Consider the following 21817-nt stretch of genomic DNA (forward strand, 5'->3'; position numbering starts at 1 on the left):
CGTCTTATGTTATGATTTTAGGAAAGAATATTATTTTTTGTTTAAATAAAATAAAATGAACACTATTTTTGTCTTAAAGAAACTTTAAAATGTGTTTCAAGAAAGATGTATAATTATAGATCTAGATCAAGTCTAGATCTGTATTATAAAATTTTAAATAAAAAAGTATTCGAATATCGAGAAAAGCTAATTAGATCTACAGTGTATTAAGCTTTAGAATATTTAAAGGTATATACAACATAGTTTTATTTAAATCACATGGGCTTTTATTTTAAGTAGTAATATTAAATACTTACTTTTAGATATCGTAAATGACAGAACAAGGAAAAGTATATCATTATTGCTGACCACTTTTGTCAATTTCATTTTTTTTTTTTAAGAACATGGCTTTTCCCAATTTCAAAAGGTGCGTTTATTTTTAGTGTGCATTCCGGTATTTGTGACAGTGTGAGAAGGGATGCAAGTCAACTTATTCATTTTTAAAAAGGGTGTTCTAATTTTATTTATTTTAATCTGAGGTTTTTATTTGTTTTTAATTTTAACAATTGTTTTGTAAAGTATTAAGAAAATGTATGAAGAATTTAATTCAACATGTCTTCTCCGTTTTTTTTCTTACAAAGAGAAACAACTTCATTAATATTTTCAGCAAAATAGCTTAGCTTGGTTATTTCCCATATTAAATAGAAACTAGGGTGGTTGTCAGCTAATCTGGCGTCATTATAGGAAGTAGGTAGACAGATTTTTACGTTGTGGGGGCAGGGATGTTGCGTCATTTGGTGTACGGTCCTAAGCATGGATAAAAAAAAATTCATCGAAATTATGTTTAAAGAACCGGATCATTAAAAAGAAAGTTTTTTCTTGTTGAATTTAATTTAAATCAGTGGTTTTCATGAATATCAATAATGTAATTTATTTCCAACTTATTTCATATTTATTGTTTTACTAGAATAATAATGCTAATAATAGTATTGTATAACAAAACTGGATAGACCTAGTAATGGTGTGTTTTGTCCCATATAGCTTATCATGTTGACATTTTTCACTGACAGTTTGTTGCCTATATTTTGTTATGCACTTTTACACACACTAAAGAAAAAACATGAACAAATACAAAAAAATTTCAAAGTATTAGATTAAATTTTAATTATTCAAAAATTGCTATGCAAAAATGAATCATCACATGAATGCTTTCATTTTATTGAGAACACAGGCGCATATAATTGTAATCAAAAGGGTGGTCAATTGAATCATTCTCTTCAAAAAGATTTACAAATATCTTAATGTAAGACATTTGGTTTTTAGCCAACAAAAATATATCTTTCATCCCATCAAAATAATTTAGCTTTAATACACACACAATCTTACTCAATAGTTATAACTTAATATTTTGTCACCATAAAAGAAACACACTACGATTGTCAAAATTGATCTACATGTGTTAGTAATATTTTTTTTTTAACATTTTGTTGAACAAATGAATTCAAAAGAATAACTAATTAGACTTACTTATCAGTGTGGAGCCTCATTTCTATACCAAGCAATGTTTTATATTTACCCTAAAATATTTGTACGTTTCCAATTTTTTCAAAATAATGTTCAACAATCACCCTCATTCAAATGTTAAACATTCAATGAAAAACATAGGAGTTAAATATTTAAACAAAATAGAAATTAATGCACTGGCAAATAGCTCAAACAAAGTCAAGAAAAAAACCTGTTACTGTAAATCATGTCATGATAGTTATTTTACAACAGGAAATGGAGAATTTTTAATAACTTGTAAATAAAGAAATAACTACATCTTTTAGAAAATGAAAATACTTTAATATTAATTGACAAAAATATTGAGAACCATATCATGTTTCATAAAAATCTTAAATCAGGAAAAAATTTGTCATTAATTAATGTTTAACAGCTTTCAAAGGATGTTCACTTAAAAATCATCAAATGAAAGACATATTTATATACAGGAAAATATTTAATGCATTTCCATAAAATAATATGAACCAAAAGTGTTGCAACGAATCTTTGGTTTATCAGAAGCAGTATACAAAAAAAAATACAAGTTTAAGGAGCAATTTTTCAAGCGATGTAGTCGTGGTATGTCTGGAGTCAAGTGCTAGAGATTTTGTAGTGTATCATTAGTGGTGGAATTATGCGCTCCCCCCTGTATCTTATAAGATGTTTAGGTGACTGGCATAATATGTGTAGCTTACGTGAATGTGATAAGTAAATAAATATATATAAATTTATTTATCAATATAAACACCTGTATTGATATATACATAGGCTACTTATACATTAGTGTGATTTTTATTTAAACTATCCAAATAAATAAAATAATAATGTAATAAATATAACATACTCTCATCCAGATATAAGACAAATCATCAATTACTTCAGACAAACACAATAAGGCCTCAAGTGGGGGAAGGTTTTCTCAATACACTTGGGTGCATCACCATACTTGTTGATGCGACTGATCTGCTTTTCACTGACCTTCATCTCATGGCTCAGCAAGGAATGTTCTACCGTGGCCTCAAAGAGACCCCCTCCAGGGGTCGTCTCCAGGGTGATCTGAAAGTACTCAAACTCAGAGGTCATGGAGTCGCTCAGGTCCGGCTTGTCACCGTGGATGTCCAGACTCTTCCTAAACTTCAGCATGTCTTTGTTGACCTCTATCTGAAGAACTTGTGACACGGCCTTGACTTCGAGTAGTGCACACTGACTTTTGACCTTAGACAGCATGTCATTGATGGCTTTGATAACAACATTGCTGAGTTTTTGTATGGTTTCCTGTTGATCAACTGTTTGCCAGTTCAAGCATGCGCACCAGTGAGTCTCAATCCCAGCTTCAGCGCAGGTTCTAGATTTGGGCACCTCCCGGAACAAGCTCATACCCCTCTTAAGCGTGTGATCTTTAGGTGGGCTATCTAAATCTAGCATATGGTGGAATGTTTCATGAATATCAAAAGGGCCTGTAAGCCTCTTCAGGTTGGTTTTGAAATGTTCTAACTCTTGCGGGAAGCGTTGTTTAAACGAGGGTGGAAACCTAAAAGAAAAGTAAGGCATTCGTTCTTCTATCTTCCCTTGTGGCGTCGTCCTGATGTTACTGAACCTGGCACCATGGTCTGCCATTAAGATGAGTATAGCATTGTCTAGATAAGAGTTAGACTGCAGATGGGTGAGGAAGTCTAATAAAGTTTGGTCCATCTGAAAACAAAACAACAGTTTAAGCATGTACTTTCTTTGAAATAACTAGGAGTAAATAGCCCTTTAAGAGATACAAAGTCAAGAGAAGGACAGCTGAATAAAAAACAACAAAATGCAAATTTATTAAAAGTAAATCAATTTGAATATTTTGCAACTTTGATACAAAAATCTGGCCTCATTTACCTACAATCCTCTCCTTTATTTTTGTTTTTTACTTTTATTTTTTACAATTTTTTTATATTTTGATTGGTTAACATATGTTTATAGGCTTGAGAGTAGTTGAATTATTTGTATTAGAATTCAACATTATTCTTTATTGTGATTGACTTTCTATAAGACTAAATAGGTGTACTTGAATTACCATAACACATACTCTATAAGGTGATTGAACTAGTCTATCAGACTAATTGGGTCAGCTTAAGACTGATCCAATTAACTAGTTACATTGAACACGGTTTTATCTTATACATCTAGTCTGATACATTTGACAAGTTTTTTTTTTTTAAATTGTCTATAAAGTGTGTTTTTTACGACTCACCTGTTTTAAGTTATTATTGTCCGAATGGCTATACTCTGAATGGAACCCAAAGACAAACTTTGGTTTCATCTGATACATGTGGAAGACATCTCTGAACCAGTTAAAGAACCGGTCTTGGCGCCGCTCTGAGCCAATGCACCAGGGAAGGAATTTTGAATACATGGGTTCAGCAGACAGGAAATACGTTCTCATTGAGTGGTCAGTGGGTTGCTGTTTGAAACCTTTCAGGCGAAGCTGTGTGAAATAGATGTGATTTTTTTTTAGTGATTTGAAATGGTTTTAAACAAGGTGTATCATTGGTGGAAGGTCAGATGTTGGTCGTAAAAGGTTGTCAGAAGACAGAGGTGGGGTTGTTATATGAAGGTTGTAGAGTATTCAGAGAGGTTGCATTGTGGTCATATTTTATGAAGGTTACCAGGTTTTGGCAGTGAGGTCATGGGGTGGCTACAGTCAGAGGCATAGAAAGGGGGGGGGACACATGTCCCCGGGCGCCGACCTTAGGGGTGGCGCCAAATTGAAAGTTTTGAAAGCGAGGGGGTGGGGGAGGTGCAAATGAAAAGTTCGATGGGGGAGCGGGGGGGGGGGGGTGCAAATGAGGGGACGACGACATATGTCCCCGGGCGCCGACCTTAGGGGGTCACCAAATTGAAAGTTTGAGGGGGGGTGCAAGAGGGGGTGCAAATCGAAAGTTTGTCCCCGGGCGCCGGGGAAGGGTCGCTATGCCTCTGGGTACAGGTTTGTCACAAGGTTGTAGAGAACATACAGGGGTATTCTCAAGAAGGTCGCCCCACCCCCTCCCTCCATGTTGATATTTAGAACCTACTTAAAAAGTGCCAGAGTGGGACATATATCCCCCCCCTCCCCATGTAACATAGAACCTACTTGAAAAGTGCCAGTATGTCATAGAACCTACTTGAAAAGTGCCAGTATGAGACATGCCCCACCCCCACCCCGATGTGTCATAAAACCTACTTGAAAAGTGCCAGTATGTGAAATAGAACCTACTTGAAAAGTGCCAGTATGTGACATGTCCTCCCCCCCCATGTGACATAGAACCTACTTGAAAAGTGCCAGTATGTGACATAGAACCTACTTGAAAAGTGCCAGTATGTGACATGTCCTCCCCCCCCATGTGACATAGAACCTACTTGAAAAGTGCCAGTATGTGACATAGAACCTACTTGAAAAGTGCCAGTATGTGACATGTCCTCCCCCCAAGCTGTTACATAGCCTGAGTCATGAAACTGTTTCCATATCCAAGGGAAGTCATCCACCTCCGAGGCCCCCATGAAACCTCTTCTTGCTTGATGAAGGTCAGCTTCCATGTTCCCAGCAAGGATTGGGAGTAAAGCCTGTAAAATAATGAACAACTGCTTTAACCTAACTTAATCAACTGAATGGTAAATAGTAAAACACAATAGTTCTAAATAGGACATTAAAAGCTTTTAATGTTAATGGCCCATATTGAAAGAGAATACGTAAATATGCAACATAAATAACACAAAAATATATATGTATGTGTATGTATGTATGTATATATACATATATATATATATATATATATATATATACATACATTTATATACATATATATATGTATATTTATGTATATATGTATATTTATATATATATATATGTATATATAATGACTTGATCAAAATTTGGTTCAATGCTAAAGAGTGCCGCTAAGAAGAGACCAGTAGAACAGAGCAAACCACAGCTGATCTGTCCAGAAAGACATACCTGAACTGTCCCATCACCTGCAATGTTGTAACCCTCTAATTCCAGACCTCCTAAAGTGTTGATGAAGTAGTCTCTGGTCTTTGGTAGGTTCCTCAACCAAGACATCCTGGATGTCGAGTCAAATCCTGTACAATTAAAATTTTTAATTAACTTTCTGGACATCACAGGTCAAAAGATGACAGTAAAATTGGAAATTACTTATTGGATAAAGTCTTATTATAAATCTTAATTCTCATGAGTAATAATGATAGTAATAAAAGTGGAGATATTCATAAGATAAACACTGGATTTTTTTAAAAAAACTGCCTATTAGGTTATTTATTATTAAACCAATTATTATTTTTTAATTTAAAAGAATCTATATATATAAAGCAAAGTGGTCAAGTGCCCGATAGGGCACTTCCCGGCGCCGCAGGCGCGTCAAATTTGGCACGATGGTGCCTTCGGGCAATAGAACACGAAGGCCGGTGACGGTTTGCCGAAAAGTCTACGGAGAGGGGGTCAAAACTGACCTCGACTGACCGGCGCCTTATATGGGCTATATTACGAAAAAAAATTTCCTCCGACGACCCCCCTTGAAATTTCGTGAGGTGGTAGGAGAACACCTTGGGGTGTCACAAAAAACTCGCCATGTCCGGGAAAAATCGGGAAATGGGTCAAAACTGACCAGTCGTATTTCCCTATATAATCTTTGTATTTTATGGGAAAAACAGAGGGTCATTTCAAAACGGATTTTAGGGCACTTACCCTGTTTACATCTGGCTAATTTTTGACATGCTTATAGGTCAATGGCTTGGCCGTAGGGCGGACCTGTCGGTTTGACTCAAAGCACTCGACGAGGGCTAAAAAGTGACCGCGAGTGAAATTCTCTTTATATGAGCTCTATTACGAAAAAAAATTTCCTCCGACGACCCCCCTTGAGATTTTGTGAGGTGGTAGGAGAACACCTTGGGGTGTCACAAAAAACTCGCCATGTCCGGGAAAAATCGGGAAATGGGTCAAAACTGACCAGTCTTATTTCCCTATATAATCTTTGTATTTTATGGGAAAAACAGAGGGTCATTTCAAAACGGATTTTAGGGCACTTACCCTGTTTACATCTGGCTAATTTTTGGCATGTTTATAGGTAAATGGCTTGACCGTAGGGCAGACCTGTCGGTCTTACTCAAAGCCCTCGACGAGGGCTAAAAAGTGACCGCGAGTGAAATTCTCTTTATATGAGCTCTATTACGAAAAAAAATTTCCTCCGACGACCCCCCTTGATATTTTGTGGGGTGGTAGGAGAACACCTAGGGGTGTCACAAAAAACTCGGCATATCTGGGAAAACTTCGTAAAGCGGTCAAAACTGACCAGTTGTATTTCCCTATATAATCTTTGTATTTTATGGGAAAAACAGAGGGTCATTTCAACGCAGACTTTAGGGTACTTAAGCTCAGTATATTTGGCTAATTTTTTGCATACTCTTAGGTCAATGGCTTGACCTTTAGGGAAAACTGTCGGTTACACTCAAAGCCCTCGACGAGGGCTAAAAAGTGACCGCGAGTGAAATTCTCTTTATATGAGCTCTATTACGAAAAAAAATTTCCTCCGACGACCCCCCTTGATATTTTGTGGGGTGGTAGGAGAACACCTAGGGGTGTCACAAAAAACTCGGCATATCTGGGAAAACTTCGTAAAGCGGTCAAAACTGACCAGTTGTATTTCCCTATATAATCTTTGTATTTTATGGGAAAAACAGAGGGTCATTTCAACGCAGACTTTAGGGTACTTAAGCTCAGTATATTTGGCTAATTTTTTGCATACTCTTAGGTCAATGGCTTGACCTTTAGGGAAAACTGTCGGTTACACTCAAAGCCCTCGACGAGGGCTAAAAAGTGACCGCGAGTGAAATTCTCTTTATATGAGCTCTATTACGAAAAAAAATTTCCTCCGACGACCCCCCTTGATATTTTGTGGGGTGGTAGGAGAACACCTAGGGGTGTCACAAAAAACTCGGCATATCTGGGAAAACTTCGTAAAGCGGTCAAAACTGACCAGTTGTATTTCCCTATATAATCTTTGTATTTTATGGGAAAAACAGAGGGTCATTTCAACGCAGACTTTAGGATACTTAAGCTCAGTATATCTGGCTAATTTTTTGCATGCTCCTAGGTCAATGGCTTGACCTTTAGGGAAAACTGTCGGTTACACTCAAAGCCCTCGACGAGGGCTAAAAAGTGACCGCGAGTGAAATTCTCTTTATATGAGCTTTATTACGAAAAAAAAATTCCTCCGACGACCCCCCTTGATATTTTGTGAGGTAATAGAAGAACACCTAGGGGTGTCACAAAAAACTCGGCATATCTGGGAAAACTTCGTAAAGCGGTCAAAACTGACCAGTTGTATTTCCCTATATAATCTTTGTATTTTATGGGAAAAACAGAGGGTAATTTCAACGCAGACTTTAGGATACTTAAGCTCAGTATATCTGGCTAATTTTTTGCATGCTCCTAGGTCAATGGCTTGACCTTTAGGGAAAACTGTCGGTTACACTCAAAGCCCTCGACGAGGGCTAAAAAGTGACCGCAAGTGAAATTCTCTTTATATGAGCTCTATTACGAAAAAAAATTTCCTCCGACGACCCCCCTTGATATTTTGTGAGGTAATAGAAGAACACCTAGGGGTGTCACAAAAAACTCGGCATATCTGGGAAAACTTCGTAAAGCGGTCAAAACTGACCAGTTGTATTTCCCTATATAATCTTTGTATTTTATGGGAAAAACAGAGGGTCATTTCAACGCAGACTTTAGGGTACTTAAGCTCAGTATATCTGGCTAATTTTTTGCATGCTCCTAGGTCAATGGCTTGACCTTTAAGGAAAACTGTCGGTTACACTCAAAGCCCTCGACGAGGGCTAAAAAGTGACCGCAAGTGAAATTCTCTTTATATGAGCTCTATTACGAAAAAAAATTTCCTCCGACGACCCCCCTTGATATTTTGTGAGGTGGTAGAAGAACACCTAGGGGTGTCACAAAAAACTCGGCATATCTGGGAAAACTTCGTAAAGCGGTCAAAACTGACCAGTTGTATTTCCCTATATAATCTATATATTTTATGGGAAAAACAGGGAAATTTTAACACAATTTTTAGGTTACTTAATGTCTGTACATCATGCTAAGTTTTTGCATACACTAATATAGATGACTAGGCCGTATGGAAAAACTGTTGGTCAGACTCAAAGCCCTCGACGAGGGCTAAAAGATGATCTTGAGTGAAATTCTCCTTATATGAGATATATATATAAATAAATTGACGAACGATCCCCTTAATATTATGTGACGTCGTAGACCGACCCTGGAGGCTAACAAAAAAACTTTAATCCCGTCGGAAACAGCCATTATAGTCGTTAAATATGTTCATATAACGTAATTTCTTATATAAGCAAACAATATAAGTAAACAATGACATACGTCATACGTTCAGTTTTCAAGGGAGGTAACGTTTTTGAAATTATTTTTTTTTCAAATAATTGTATACTATTTTAAACAGAAACAGAAAATGACGAAGTATAGCATTTGTTTTAGTACAAAATTGAGTTGTTAATTAAGTTAAGTAACCTAATTAAATTAATTAATTAATTTCAAAAGGCAGTGTAATATAAACTATGAGATATACTGTTCACGAAACCTGTGTAGTTCTAATTCCATTTTACTTATACATTGCGTACTTTCCAGAAATTCTCCTGGAACGGAATGTAAATGACGAACAAAAACATTATTTTCTAAAATTAGCATTACTGTTTAAATTAAACTTATTAAAGCACTCCACACCCAATCCATCAGTATTCAAATTCTCAAATGTTTTTAAAACCTAAGCGAAGCTAGGCAGTATGCCTAGTTTAATATAAAATAGTTTCAAGAAACAAAAGTAGGTGTATTATTATACCTAATGGATTTTACACAGTAAATACACAAAAGTAGAGATGGACTAGACAAATATTACTGCATTTTATTCCAGATATATTTCACCTAGTATTCTTGAAGACACTGAATAAGCTTACATAGAGGGAAAGATTGATCCTGTGTTTTGACATTATAGCCCATACATTTCATAGTGTGTTGATATTTCTTAGTAATGTGACATGAGCCAAGAGATACATTGCTATGGTAAAAGTCTGAAGTGTGGCTTTCTGTCTTAGTCCTAGTGTATCCCAGAGTCTATCAAGTCCTAATGAGTATGCAACTTAATTAGGCACAGTGCTGCCCCCACAGCATTTATAATTAGTTAGATGAGTTCTACTTCATGTGCCAGATGGCAGGTATTTTTTTTATAAATCCAAAGACTTACCAAACATAAGAACATCATAGCCCATGATTTTGTTCTAGCTAAGACTTACCAAACATAAGAACATCATAGCCCATGATTTTGTTCTAGCTAAGACTTACCAAACATAAGAACATCATAGCCCATGATTGTGTTCTAGCTAAAGACTTACCAAACATAAGAACATCATAGCCCATGATTCTGTTCTTGCTGACAACATGCTTGTACTTTGAGTGAAGGGTGGCATTGAAGGCAACACCTGCATGTACACTATGGTAGCGTTTCCCAGATGGAGAGATACAGGCAACCTGTTAGAGAAATACAAGCAACCTATTAAAGAGATACAGGCAACCTATAAAAGAGATCCAGGCAACCTATAAAAGAGATCCAGGCAACCTATAAAAGAGATACAGGCAACCTATAAAAGAGATACAGGCAACCTGTTAGAGAAATACAAGCAACCTATTAAAGAGATACAGGCAACCTATAAAAGAGATCCAGGCAACCTATAAAAGAGATACAGGCAACCTATAAAAGAGATCCAGGCAACCTATAAAAGAGATACAGGCAACCTATAAAAGAGATACAGGCAACCTATAAAAGAGATACAGGCAACCTATAAAAGAGATACAGGCAACCTATAAAAGAGATACAGGCAACCTGTTAAAGAAATACTGGCAACCTATTAAAGAAATACTGGCAACCTATTAAAGAAATACTGGCAACCTAGTAAAGAAATACTGGCAACCTAGTAAAGAAATACTGGCAACCTATTCTATTACATCAACACAGACAAACCAAACTATTAGAAAAATACAGGGAAGCTTTAAAAGAAATACAGGCAACCTATTATAGAAATAGACAAATATGAGAGACATACGGGCAAACTATCTATCTCTCTGAAAATTGCCATGTCGCCCATGTAGCCAATTCAATACATTTATAGAGTATATAGAGGCCTTCCCTGATTAATTCATAAGAATTACATAAATGTGAGTTTTAATATTCAAGCCCTGGCTCAAACTGCAATTATTACCCAACTGACCCTAATCTCAAATTCCTGATTCCAAATTTGATACTGATAAACAAAATATGGTAGGATTTCCATTATTACATTTTTTTTCTGACATTGTTAAGAAACAAAACCTTTTTCTCCCAGTGCACTGGAAACATCAAATAATCATAGCATTAACATTTGATCAGATACATAATGCATTGATTATATTTACCATTAGATCAGATAGGCCCTACATAATGCATTGATTGTATTACCATTGTGTTTCAAGCAGAAAAAACAAACAAATACTCACCTTAAAAAAATCAGAGACCAAGGGGGTGCCATCCAACATAGGTTTAATGTGTTCTCCCAGCATCACTGTAAAATCGCCTTTTGCCCTGATCAGGGGAGCGTACTCACAAGTAATTAGGCCGTATTTTTTCTTCGCTTCTTTTGATATCCTGAATGTCCCATTATCCACATAGACCCAGTTCTCTTCTGCGGCTGAACAGCTGATATTTTCAAGCCTAAAATTTAAAAAAAAAATTTCTTGATAAATTATTCTAAATGAAATAAAATTTAATTAAAAATTAAATTTTCGACGAAATGAAACAAGATTTGGTAAAGGAAATAAAGATGAAATAAAGAAAGATAAATGGAGAAAGGTTTTGAGTAATAATTTTAATGGGTTATTTCCCTTTGGTAATTCTTACGTGTAATCGAATTGTACAATCGTTGGGTCGCAAGGATTCAGTTCTGGATGAATACATTGTTGACCTTGCCTGCGTTTCGTTGATTCGTGTACGTCACCTAGCCCGTTAGTTTGGTTTGAAAACTGTCTTCTGTTTTAAAAAAAAAAACACATGATTATTTAATGCATAAACTATAGTGTTCAAGGTATAGGCTAGGCTTACATAATGAGTTTTCTCAAATTATTTCGTCTACGGGTAAGCCAACTGCAACCACAATGAGTCTAGTTAAAAAGATTCCTATACATTTAAATAGTCAACTGCAACCACAATGAGTCTAGTTAAAAAGATTCCTATACATTTAAATAGTCAACTGCAACCACAATGAGTCTAGTTAAAAAGATTCCTATACATTTAAATAGTCAACTGCAACCACAATGAGTCTAGTTAAAAAGATTCCTATACATTTAAATAGTCAACTGCAACCACAATGAGTCTAGTTAAAAAGATTCCTATACATTTAAATAGTCAACTGCAACCACAATGAGTCTAGTTAAAAAGATTCCTATACATATAAATAGTCAAGTCCGATTAGAATTGAAAAATATTCCCTTCGAATACGGTAAAAGTGATAACATTAACAGAAACGAGTTTTTTTTTCTGTGGTCAAAATACACGCTCTAGGGGTGGGGGGGGGGGTCGTCAATATAAGACGTCACAGAAAAAGGGGGTTTCAGAAATTGTGACGACACACTATTGTATTATAAAAAGCAATGCTAAAACGCGAATTTTAGCTATTATTTTAGAAAGAAATCGATATTTAAAGAAAACTAAAATGGTGAAGTTTTAAGGATGGGGGAGAGGGGTGCAGGCTGAGGTGTTACGTCTATTTTAGTGGGGGTCTGGCTTTTTGTGATGAGACCATAGGGAGGTAGTGTAAAAATCGTCCATAGGTGTGTCCTTATTTATGAATGACCCCATTTTAGCTACTCGATAATATTTTGAATCGACCCTAAATTAAATCAGAGCCAAGCTAATGATAAAAAAAAGACTATCATAATTATTCATATTTAGATATATTATGGATGTGAATTGTGAATTGTATTTAACACAGAGAGTAACGAAATCAATAATTTTAAAACATTAATTAAAATGATGGAACGATTTTAATCCACTTAAATTTACATAAACAAAAATGTAAAATACCTCATAGAAATTAAAATCCCGAGCTAAAAAATACTACTTCATTAGAAAGGACAATTAGAAATCTTTACGTCTAGAGATCTATATGCAGACAGGGAATGAGTTTAGGCCTATGTCTTCTGCTTCTGGCTAAGACAATACACGTTTTTTCTTTATCTTTTTTTTTTCTTTTCTTTTACAACTGTACCTCTGCAACTGTACCTCTACAACTGTACCTCTACAACTGTACCTCTACAACTGTACCTCTACAACTGTACCTCTGCAACTGTACCTCTACAACTGTACCTCTACAACTGTACCTCTACAACTGTACCTCTACAACTGTACCTCTACAACTGTACCTCTACAACTGTACCTCTACAACTGTACCTCTACAACTGTACCTCTACAACTGTACCTCTACAACTGTACCTCTACAACTGTACCTCTACAACTGTACCTCTACAGCTGTACCTCTACAACTGTACCTCTACAACTGTACCTCTAGCTTTTACAATGAAGTTGAAGACAACACAACTAACCTCTTTTGACAGTAGGTGAGCGTGACGTCAGAGGAAGTGAAATTCCAACCGGCCGTTAACACCCTGAGCTGCTTGATTTGTTCCTGGTCCCACAGTAGAATGTAAACAATGATGACGACAGCAAGGGCGGAGAACACGCCCAGGTTATAGAGACTGCGAAGTTGTAGACACGGCTGACGTCCCCTTAAGTTCTTGAAAACCTTGAATAGAACCCTAAACCGCATGGCTTGGAGTGGTCAGTTTCGATCGCCCATCTCTGAGAGGGGTCAACTTGGGTCATGTACGTTGCCGTGTCTGGGCATGGTGTTTGGCTGTAGAAGCAGACGACAAAAGAGGAGGTTAAAAAAAAGGAAGGAGGGGTGGGGTGAGTGATAAATCAATCAGTTTATATGGTTTAGTTAGCCTGGTGATTTGATTACGACGTACTTAAATTTAAAACCAATCAGAGGTCCGTATCGATTCAACATAATTTTGTATTCGCACATAGAGAACTGTAGTTGAGGATCGGTATCCCCAGAAATAGGACTAGGACTACGGGTTAGGTAGGGGGGGGGGGCACTTGAAATTTTCGGGGGGGGGGGGGGGGGCGGTAGACTTTCTTCAGGTAGGGGGCGGACACTGTTAAAAGTATATATTTCTATATAAATTTCATTTGGTTAGGGGGGTAGACTTTCTTCGGGGGGCGGACACTATTAAAAGTATATATTTCTATATAAATTTCATTTCGTTCGGGGGGGGGGGGGGGAGTAGACTTTCTTCGGGGGGGCTCTGCCCCCCCCCCCCCCCCCCATCCCGAAGAGATGCCTGGAAGAAACTCTGGTTAGGGTAAGAAGAGTTAGAACCAGGGTAACAATACAAGCAAACAACAGCAACATTAACATGTTTCACATTTTAATGTAGCGCCAAGAACCGTGGTAGGATTTACAGTTGTCCCCCACTGACTTCTTCTTCTTCTTCGTTCTTACATTTTAGTGTTGGAAGGGGTTTATCTGCCAGAGGGTTTGAACTTGAAACTTTTTTCGAATTTATCAACCATGAGATTTTGCCGACTCGACAACTCTTCCATCACAATTAAGGATACGTGTCAACTGGTTATGCGCCATTGAGGCCATTGACTCCGATTTCAGCCTGATTTTCTTTTAGGATTTGCTTCCATAGCATTTGTCCAACCAAGAACAAACTACCACGCAGCAGTTGTTTGATTTTGGAGTTTTCTCTCCTAGAAGAGTGGCTGTCCCCAGCTAACGAGCCTCATCTGCCCGAGGGTTCGGTCTAGAGACTTTCGGTTTAGCAACCATGAGCTTTACCGACTCGACCATTGACTGATTTCAACCCCGCTTCAAGCGCGTGCTAATATATTTAGCTCGTAGCGTCGTGTGGAACAGTAAACTTGAGTAAACAGATCTATGATTAATTACGAACGACACCCGATGCTGATATAACTAATCGTACTTTTCGTTTTCAGAATATAATATTATAGTAATATAGAACCTAGATCTAGATAAATCTAGATCGATATTACTCTAGCTAGATTCTAGAATACTCTAGCTAGCATCTACATTTAGACTAGAGTCTAGATCCTTATTTCTAAAATAAAATTCTAAACCCCTAACTGAATAATAAATAAGCGAAAGCTCTGCCTAGCTCAAAGTGCGGTAAAATCACGATATAGCGTCGGTTATTATTCCGGAACTGTATAGCAGTAAAAAACAGTAAAACCATGGCGTAGTCAGTCGAGCCGTTCCGGAAACCACCGGAAATACTGTAAACCATCATTTATTTGCCGCCATATTATTTTTAATACATAATGTTTAAAAATGTGCAAGGATTGATTTTAGTTGCATTTTAAATACTGTTTTGCTAATTATTTTATATTTCTAATTATTTTAAGTGTATGTGCTAATTATTGCTGCTACTAAACATTATTCTAGTTCTTCTTACTACTTTTAACTTAGGCCTAAGTAAATCTAATCGTCTTATTTTACTAACAGAACTAGATCTAGAGCTGGTTGTCGCAAATCTTCTGCAGGTTTTTTCTGTTTCTTAAAATAAAAACATTAATTACTACACTCGAATTCATTAATAATATTTAGATTTACTAATTGTTGCTAATTTTTTGTCAGTTAAACGTTAAATTAAGTTAAAACATTAATTTAATGCACTTGACTTTATTTATCTTTCAACGGTCAAATAAACTATGGTTTACAGTAACGAATGTTACCGAAACTCAACGAACATTACCCAATAATTTCCGACGCTATATCGTGATTTTACCTAAAGTGCCTTAAAGGGCATTAATTAATAAGGCTAAGCCCCTTAAAAAAATCATATAAAAAATGGCTTTAAAAAGCAAAGTTTAACCGGCGCCTAAAACGCAGTTTGATGACTGCTACGCGATCCATAAACAAATAGATCTAGAATTCTAGATCTAGTTCGACTTGATAATACTAATTTACTACTTAAGCGCTAATTAATAAACCATTAACTAGATCAAGATCTACCTGTAATAAACTTTAAAATTATTTGTCCGGTTGATAGCACAAACAACAAAGCTGTCCTTTTACTTTACTATCCAGTTAGATCTAGATCTAAATTCTGCTGCATTCGTTGCAGTTAGTCAAGTTGAAATGTGAAATTGCGTAGCCGTTCACTTCCGGTGTAGGAAAGTGCGCGGCGGTTTGTTTACAAATAGCTAACAGGAAGCCACAGAGCGCGCAGTATGTTATTTTAATGGCTTGTTAAAATTTTAGTTAAAAGGAACAGATATTATTTGTGAACTTAATGGAGGCGAGCGAGTTGACGAGATTCCTTCCATAATGTTGTTGTCATGGAATAAAAACATGCTTTTTAGATTTAGACCGTAAAAAAAAATAAAAAATAAAAACTTAAGCCTAAAATTAATTTAGAAATTTTATATTTTTAGAATAAATGCTATAAAAGTTGCAAATCCAGAGAACTTGAAAATAATTTGTTGAGTTTAAGGCTACATTTCTATTTATTTTCATCAAGCCTAAGTTATAACCGGATGTTTCACTTTCGTAAGACAAATATTGATTGGCTGTACAGTAACTTAGTGATCGATAACTATTTGTTTACAAAACTTTGCAGATCAAGTTTTTAAATAAATATGCAAATTTAAAACCCCATGACCTAGTTTTCTATTTTTAGCTTACAATGTGTACAATAAAATCAATGGCGGCCTATCCAATAGCAGGATGCCATTGTTTATGTCGCCATTACACGTGAAAACCAAATTGTTTTTGCTTTTTTTTTAAATTTTTATTTAGTTACCGAAAATATTATAAACATCAAATACATTCAATCTTTAATAAAGTCCGAAAAAAACCAGACAGACAGGATTTTATAACCATATTAATTGTAACTACGCCGTGCAAGAATTTTAAATTAATTTATACACCTCTCAAACACCTTTGAGACTTTTCTCGCTCGTGTCCATTATCCAGAGTGACTAGGAATAATAGGGGGGAGCAGTGGAGGTTAACCTGTAGGCTGATACAGTGGCGTAGCGAGGGAGGGGGCGGGGATGCCCACCGCACCGGGTGACACCATTTAGGGGGGTGACACCAAGGCAAAAAATAGCAAAATATATAGAGAGAAAAATGACTATTCCACTTAATTAAGTGATTAATTCGAGTGTAAAATAATCTTTTAAGAGGTGTAAATCGAAAGTTTGAAGGAGGGTGCAAATCGAAAGTTTGAGGGTGGGGGGGGGGGTGCAAATCGAAAGTTTGAGGGGGGGGGGGGTCCCTGGGAAGCTACATATGGGTCTCTGGGCGACGACCCTAGGGGCGCCAAAATGGGTTGAAAAAAAGCTAATTTTAGCTGCAGTTTTGAATTATAAATATAAAAAATATATGGGGGGGGGTGCCAAATTGAAAGTTTGTCCCCGGGCGCCGGGAGGGGTCGCTACGCCTCTCTGGTTTCAGTATCTAGTCTTAACACTATAGGCGACAGTATTATATTCAATACTTCAAATACTGAAATTTATAAAACAATTCAGTAAAGAAAAAGACTAGGAAAAAATGTAGAGTTAGAGGAATTGTAGGAAGCAGATGCCTGGCAGCGATGTATGTTCTGGGGCTCTTAGTTAAACAATTACAATAAGCTTTTCTAACGCAGTGAGTCAACCGCAGCATCATCTGTGGTGTTTATTGTCTTGGTTAAACAATTACATTAAGCTTTTCTAACACAGTAAGTCAACCGCAGCATCAGCTGTTGTGTTTATTGATTGAAAATTCTACTTTGGTTTCCGACGGAAATGTGGGCCCATGCTTCAAAGCGTGCTGTTGTTGTTTTGTGTGCTGTTAACTGTGCAGTTGGGCTAAGAGTACCTGAAGTTGAGTACTGCATGTAAGCGTGCTCTGGAGTATGAAAATTCGTGTAAAGTGTGTTTTTTTTTTTCTCCACTGCTGATATTGATTTTAATCAAGTAGGCAGGTAGGAAATGGTGGGCAAAGAACCAGTGTTTCTTTCTGACATTTTGGGGCGGGGGGGGGGGGCAATTGAAACTTTCGGGGGTGGGAGGGGGGAGGGGTACACGACGACGACTGACATCGGTTAAAGCTTAAGATATTTTATTTTCTATATAATAGGCTCTGTATTTTCAATTCGTTCGGTGTGGGGAGGGGGGGGGGGGGGGAGGCGATAACGTGCCTCTGGTTTCATATTGGCATTCACCGAACCCTTCTTAATAGTTCTATGGTTCGCACTGACTTAATTCGATCGTAAAACACGTGACTCACAGAACCCCTAGGGTTCGTTCAAACCCAAGTTAAGAACCGCTGATCTAAACCGAACCTTGATTACAGTTTGACGTTAAACACTTGTATATCTTCTCTTAATTTTTATTTTTTATTTTTGACATTTGCATTTTAATGAGACAACCATACTAAAACATAATTGAAATCTTGACATAAGAAATAAAATAACACATCTGTTAGGTAAATCTGTCAGTAGTGATTACGTCCCATCGACCACGACCAACTTAGCCCATTCGTTTTAGCTTAAATCGATCTATTGGTTTTTTGTTTAAAGAGGTGTGTTGAATCTGTTGATAGGGGACGTTGTTAATCAAATTGTCATGTCAGTGTCATATTGTATGAACACACAACAGTCATGTGACAATACAAATTACATACGTACCCATATATCTACGTAAAGTCAAATAATAAAAAAAATAGTGAGAAAGATACGCAGAATAATAATTTTTTGATAAATAACGGTTAGTATTTTAAATGATAAAATAGCTTGAATCAAGCCTTATCTTTGTAGGATATTTTTTCGTTTTTAAGAATAAGGGCCATCAAATTCGATGGAACGATTTCTGATGGCAAAACCGGAAGTTGCTTTGTTTACTCTCGTCTGCCCCGAGTCCACACGCTTCCATCTTGCATGAATTGAAGATAAATTTAGAACCCAGTGACCACTTGACCAGACGGACGACATAGAAACGAGGTCAGCTGTGCAATGTGTGTGTTGTGGGGGGGGGGGAGGTTGGAAAGGGGGGGGGGGGGTTGGGTCAGCCGATGTAAATCAATAAAACAATGGTGGGGTTAAAGTGCTGTAAAATGTTTACCTCCTTCTCTCACTTCCCTCCCAACCCCTTCTCCTCGCTCTATTTCAACACAGAGACACGATTCAATCTAGGATGAAGAGTGTTGTGTGGGGTTTTACAAGCCCTTCGCATGTGCAACTCTGAACAGCTAAAATATACTGGATAAGTTTTTTTTTTTTTTTTAAATCTCAGACAATAAGCAAACGTGATCACAGCACAAATTGCATCACTCGTAAGAGCTAAAATGTTTCATGAATCGTGTCACACCTCAAGGTTTCAACATAAACAGCGTTACTCATAAGTTATACAACACACTTGGCGTAAAACATCACTTCTAAAACTCAAATCGCGTCTTAAGTAATTTATGCAAAACAAAACGCGTCACACAACAATGCTTTAACACACACAGTACAACACATATATTTTCCACATAAATCGTGTCACATATTAATTATATCCTACCAACTACGTCACACATAACTTCTTGAACACAAACCTCGTCACACATTAAAGCCTAAAACTGTATTCGCGAAACACTCTAACAACAACAGTAGAACGACCCTCGGCATTTTTGTTGTTTTTTTTTTTCTTTGTAAAAAAAAAAAAAATTCCTCAAACTTTCACGTGTCTTGCATAAACGGAAAACTCACATTCCTTACCTTAAAGAACGGATCCCCTTAGAAATTCAGCTCATGTCTTAAACAACTGCCCCCTCCCCCTTTGCCCACCCCCTTATGATGCATTGGACGATACTTGAAGTGTAACCTCCCTCTGATGAACATTTATAGCGAGGTTTAGACGTACTGTTTATAAAGTTGATTCCAACTCAGTTTACCTTAGCTGTGATTAGGCCTCACCTTAGCCAACTAGCCATAATGTGAAGTATACGGGAATTTAAAGAGAGTGACTGTGTGTATAATACCGCCAAATATAGAGAGAGCGACATTCATGTAGTATAATTATATATGGCAACGGATACAGATGTGGATTTCGGTGTGGATAAGGATGCGGATAAGGATGTGGATAAGAATGTGAATAAGGATGTGGATAAGGATGTAGATGTGGATGTGGATGTGGATGTAGATGTAGATGTGGATGTGGATGTGGATGTGGATGTGGATGTGGATGTGGATGTGGATGTAGATGTGGATGTAGATGTTAATGTAGATGTGGATGTAGATGTAGACGTAGACGTAGAAGTAGACGTAGACGTAGACGTAGACGTAGATACAGATGCAGATGCAGATGAAGATGGGGATATTGATGTTGATGTTGATGTTAATGTTAATGCAGATGCAGATATAGATGTTTATTTCGGATTGTATACTACGTATCTGTTTCTATAGCTATCTTTGATAGCTGCTCGTAAAAAGTTGATGAATACACAATCTCCTTACTGTGTGTTCTCTGTTTTCATTCAAAAAGATCTTGTCAAAATAAAACGCTACGGCGATCATCTAATCCCCTTACACCCTATTCCTCTTTCCCCCAACCCCCATCCAAAACACCATTTATGAAACCTAGCAACGTGTAAAAGGACACGACTAATAAAACCGTTAGTCTTCATATCCTTATTCAGACGGCTCCAGGCCCCAGTTTCTTTTATTTGAAAAAAAAAAAAAAAGAAAGTAGAAATGACAACTCGACCATTGCCCATTGTTGCCCAATCGAATGGAATGTAAAGGGCTAAAGGGAAGGGACCGGACAAAACTCCGGTAAATATGCCCGGTCCGTCCGCGTGGCGGGCAATTATTTACATTGAAATCGAGAGAGCGAGTGGTGGTATGGTATTATTACGGGGCGTCTCATATATATTACAGGGTGCCTCACATATATTACAGGGCGTCTCACATATATTACAGGGCGTCTCACATATATTACAGGGCGTCTCATATATATTACAGGGCGTCTCACATATAGAAGAGGGCGTCTCACATATATCTTACAGGGCGTCTCACATATATCTTACAGGGCGTCTCACATATAATACAGGGCGTCTCACATATATTACAGGGTGTCTCACATATATTCAGGGCCGGCGCCACCTATAAGGCGAACTAGGCGGTCGCCTAGGGCGCTGTCCGTAGGAGGCGCCAAAATGGGTTGGAAAAACAAATTAAAAATTTGAGGGGGGGGGGGGGGCTGCAAATCGAAAGTTTGAGGGGGGGTTGCAAATCGAAAGTTTGTCCCCGGGCGCAGGGAAGGGTCGCTACGCCTCTGATAATACGGGGGCACGAAAAAAATTACGGTGGGGGGCGCTTTTAATAAGTGTTGCCTAGGGCGCTAAATAACCTGGCGTCGGCACTGCATATATTACAGGGCGTCTTACATATATTACAGGGTGTCTCACATATATTACAGGGCGTCTCACATATATTAAAGGGCGTCTCAAATATATTACAGGGTGTCTCACAGTTACTACAGGGAGGCTTTCCTATATTAAAGAGACTATAACATTTTAGATGTGGTCTCATATTAGAGGGTTTCGCATTATTACATTGAATCCCATATATATCAGAGCGTCTCGCAAAAAAGAGGGACACACACACAAACACACACAGAGTACAACGGGCCTCACACAAATTACATGGTCTCACGCCCACTATAAAGCGTCTCATAAGCATTTTACGTGAAGCATCCCTCTCACTATCTCTCACACACTCACACACATTCCATGACCTGCTTATCACCCGAACTGTTGGAAATGACGCCAAGTGTGTGGGTATGTGTGGGAGTGAATGCGGATGGGGGGGGGGGGGGGGGTAGAATCAAGTTATGTGGGGAAAGAAATTCTCACTGCGTTACGTTGAACACGAGGGAGTTATCTCACGAACGTAATCACGTGACTTCTGCCAGCGACCACCTCCTGGGTGTGATATCAAGCTATCTGTATCCACTGGCTGGGGGAGCCATTCTAGAAATTCAGTTAAATGTTTGAATTTTCTGGAAAAAATATTTTAAAAACTTGGAAAATTTCGTTTTGAAAAAAAAAAATGGGGGGGGGGGGGGGAATTATCGTTAGAACTGTGGCTTAA

At 37.5% G+C, this 21817-nt stretch overlaps 1 protein-coding gene across 2 annotated transcripts in view; it reads right to left on the reverse strand.

Annotated features, from left to right (window-relative positions):
- Positions 1-1162: 1162 nt before the first annotated feature.
- LOC131957917 (uncharacterized) overlaps positions 1163-21817 on the reverse strand; it is a 71052-nt gene continuing 50397 nt past the window's right edge. Inside the window, exons 1-9 of one of the 2 annotated variants that reach the window (XM_059322760.1) lie at positions 15709-15795; positions 13208-13518; positions 11508-11636; positions 11108-11321; positions 9970-10105; positions 5495-5619; positions 4933-5103; positions 3752-3985; positions 1163-3213 (exon numbers count right to left, since the gene is read on the reverse strand). In XM_059322760.1, the coding sequence (XP_059178743.1) occupies positions 2395-3213; positions 3752-3985; positions 4933-5103; positions 5495-5619; positions 9970-10105; positions 11108-11321; positions 11508-11636; positions 13208-13431 (2052 nt within the window). In that variant the 5' untranslated portion in view covers positions 13432-13518; positions 15709-15795 and the 3' untranslated portion in view covers positions 1163-2394. Of the gene's footprint in view, positions 3214-3751; positions 3986-4932; positions 5104-5494; positions 5620-9969; positions 10106-11107; positions 11322-11507; positions 11637-13207; positions 13519-15708; positions 15796-21817 lie in introns of those variants that run through there. The other variant, XM_059322762.1, reaches the window with a different exon arrangement.

The sequence above is a fragment of the Physella acuta genome, unplaced genomic scaffold, assembly GCF_028476545.2.
Source record: "Physella acuta isolate Inbredline_101_S28 unplaced genomic scaffold, ASM2847654v3 ptg001278l, whole genome shotgun sequence".
NCBI lineage: Eukaryota > Metazoa > Mollusca > Gastropoda > Physidae > Physella > Physella acuta.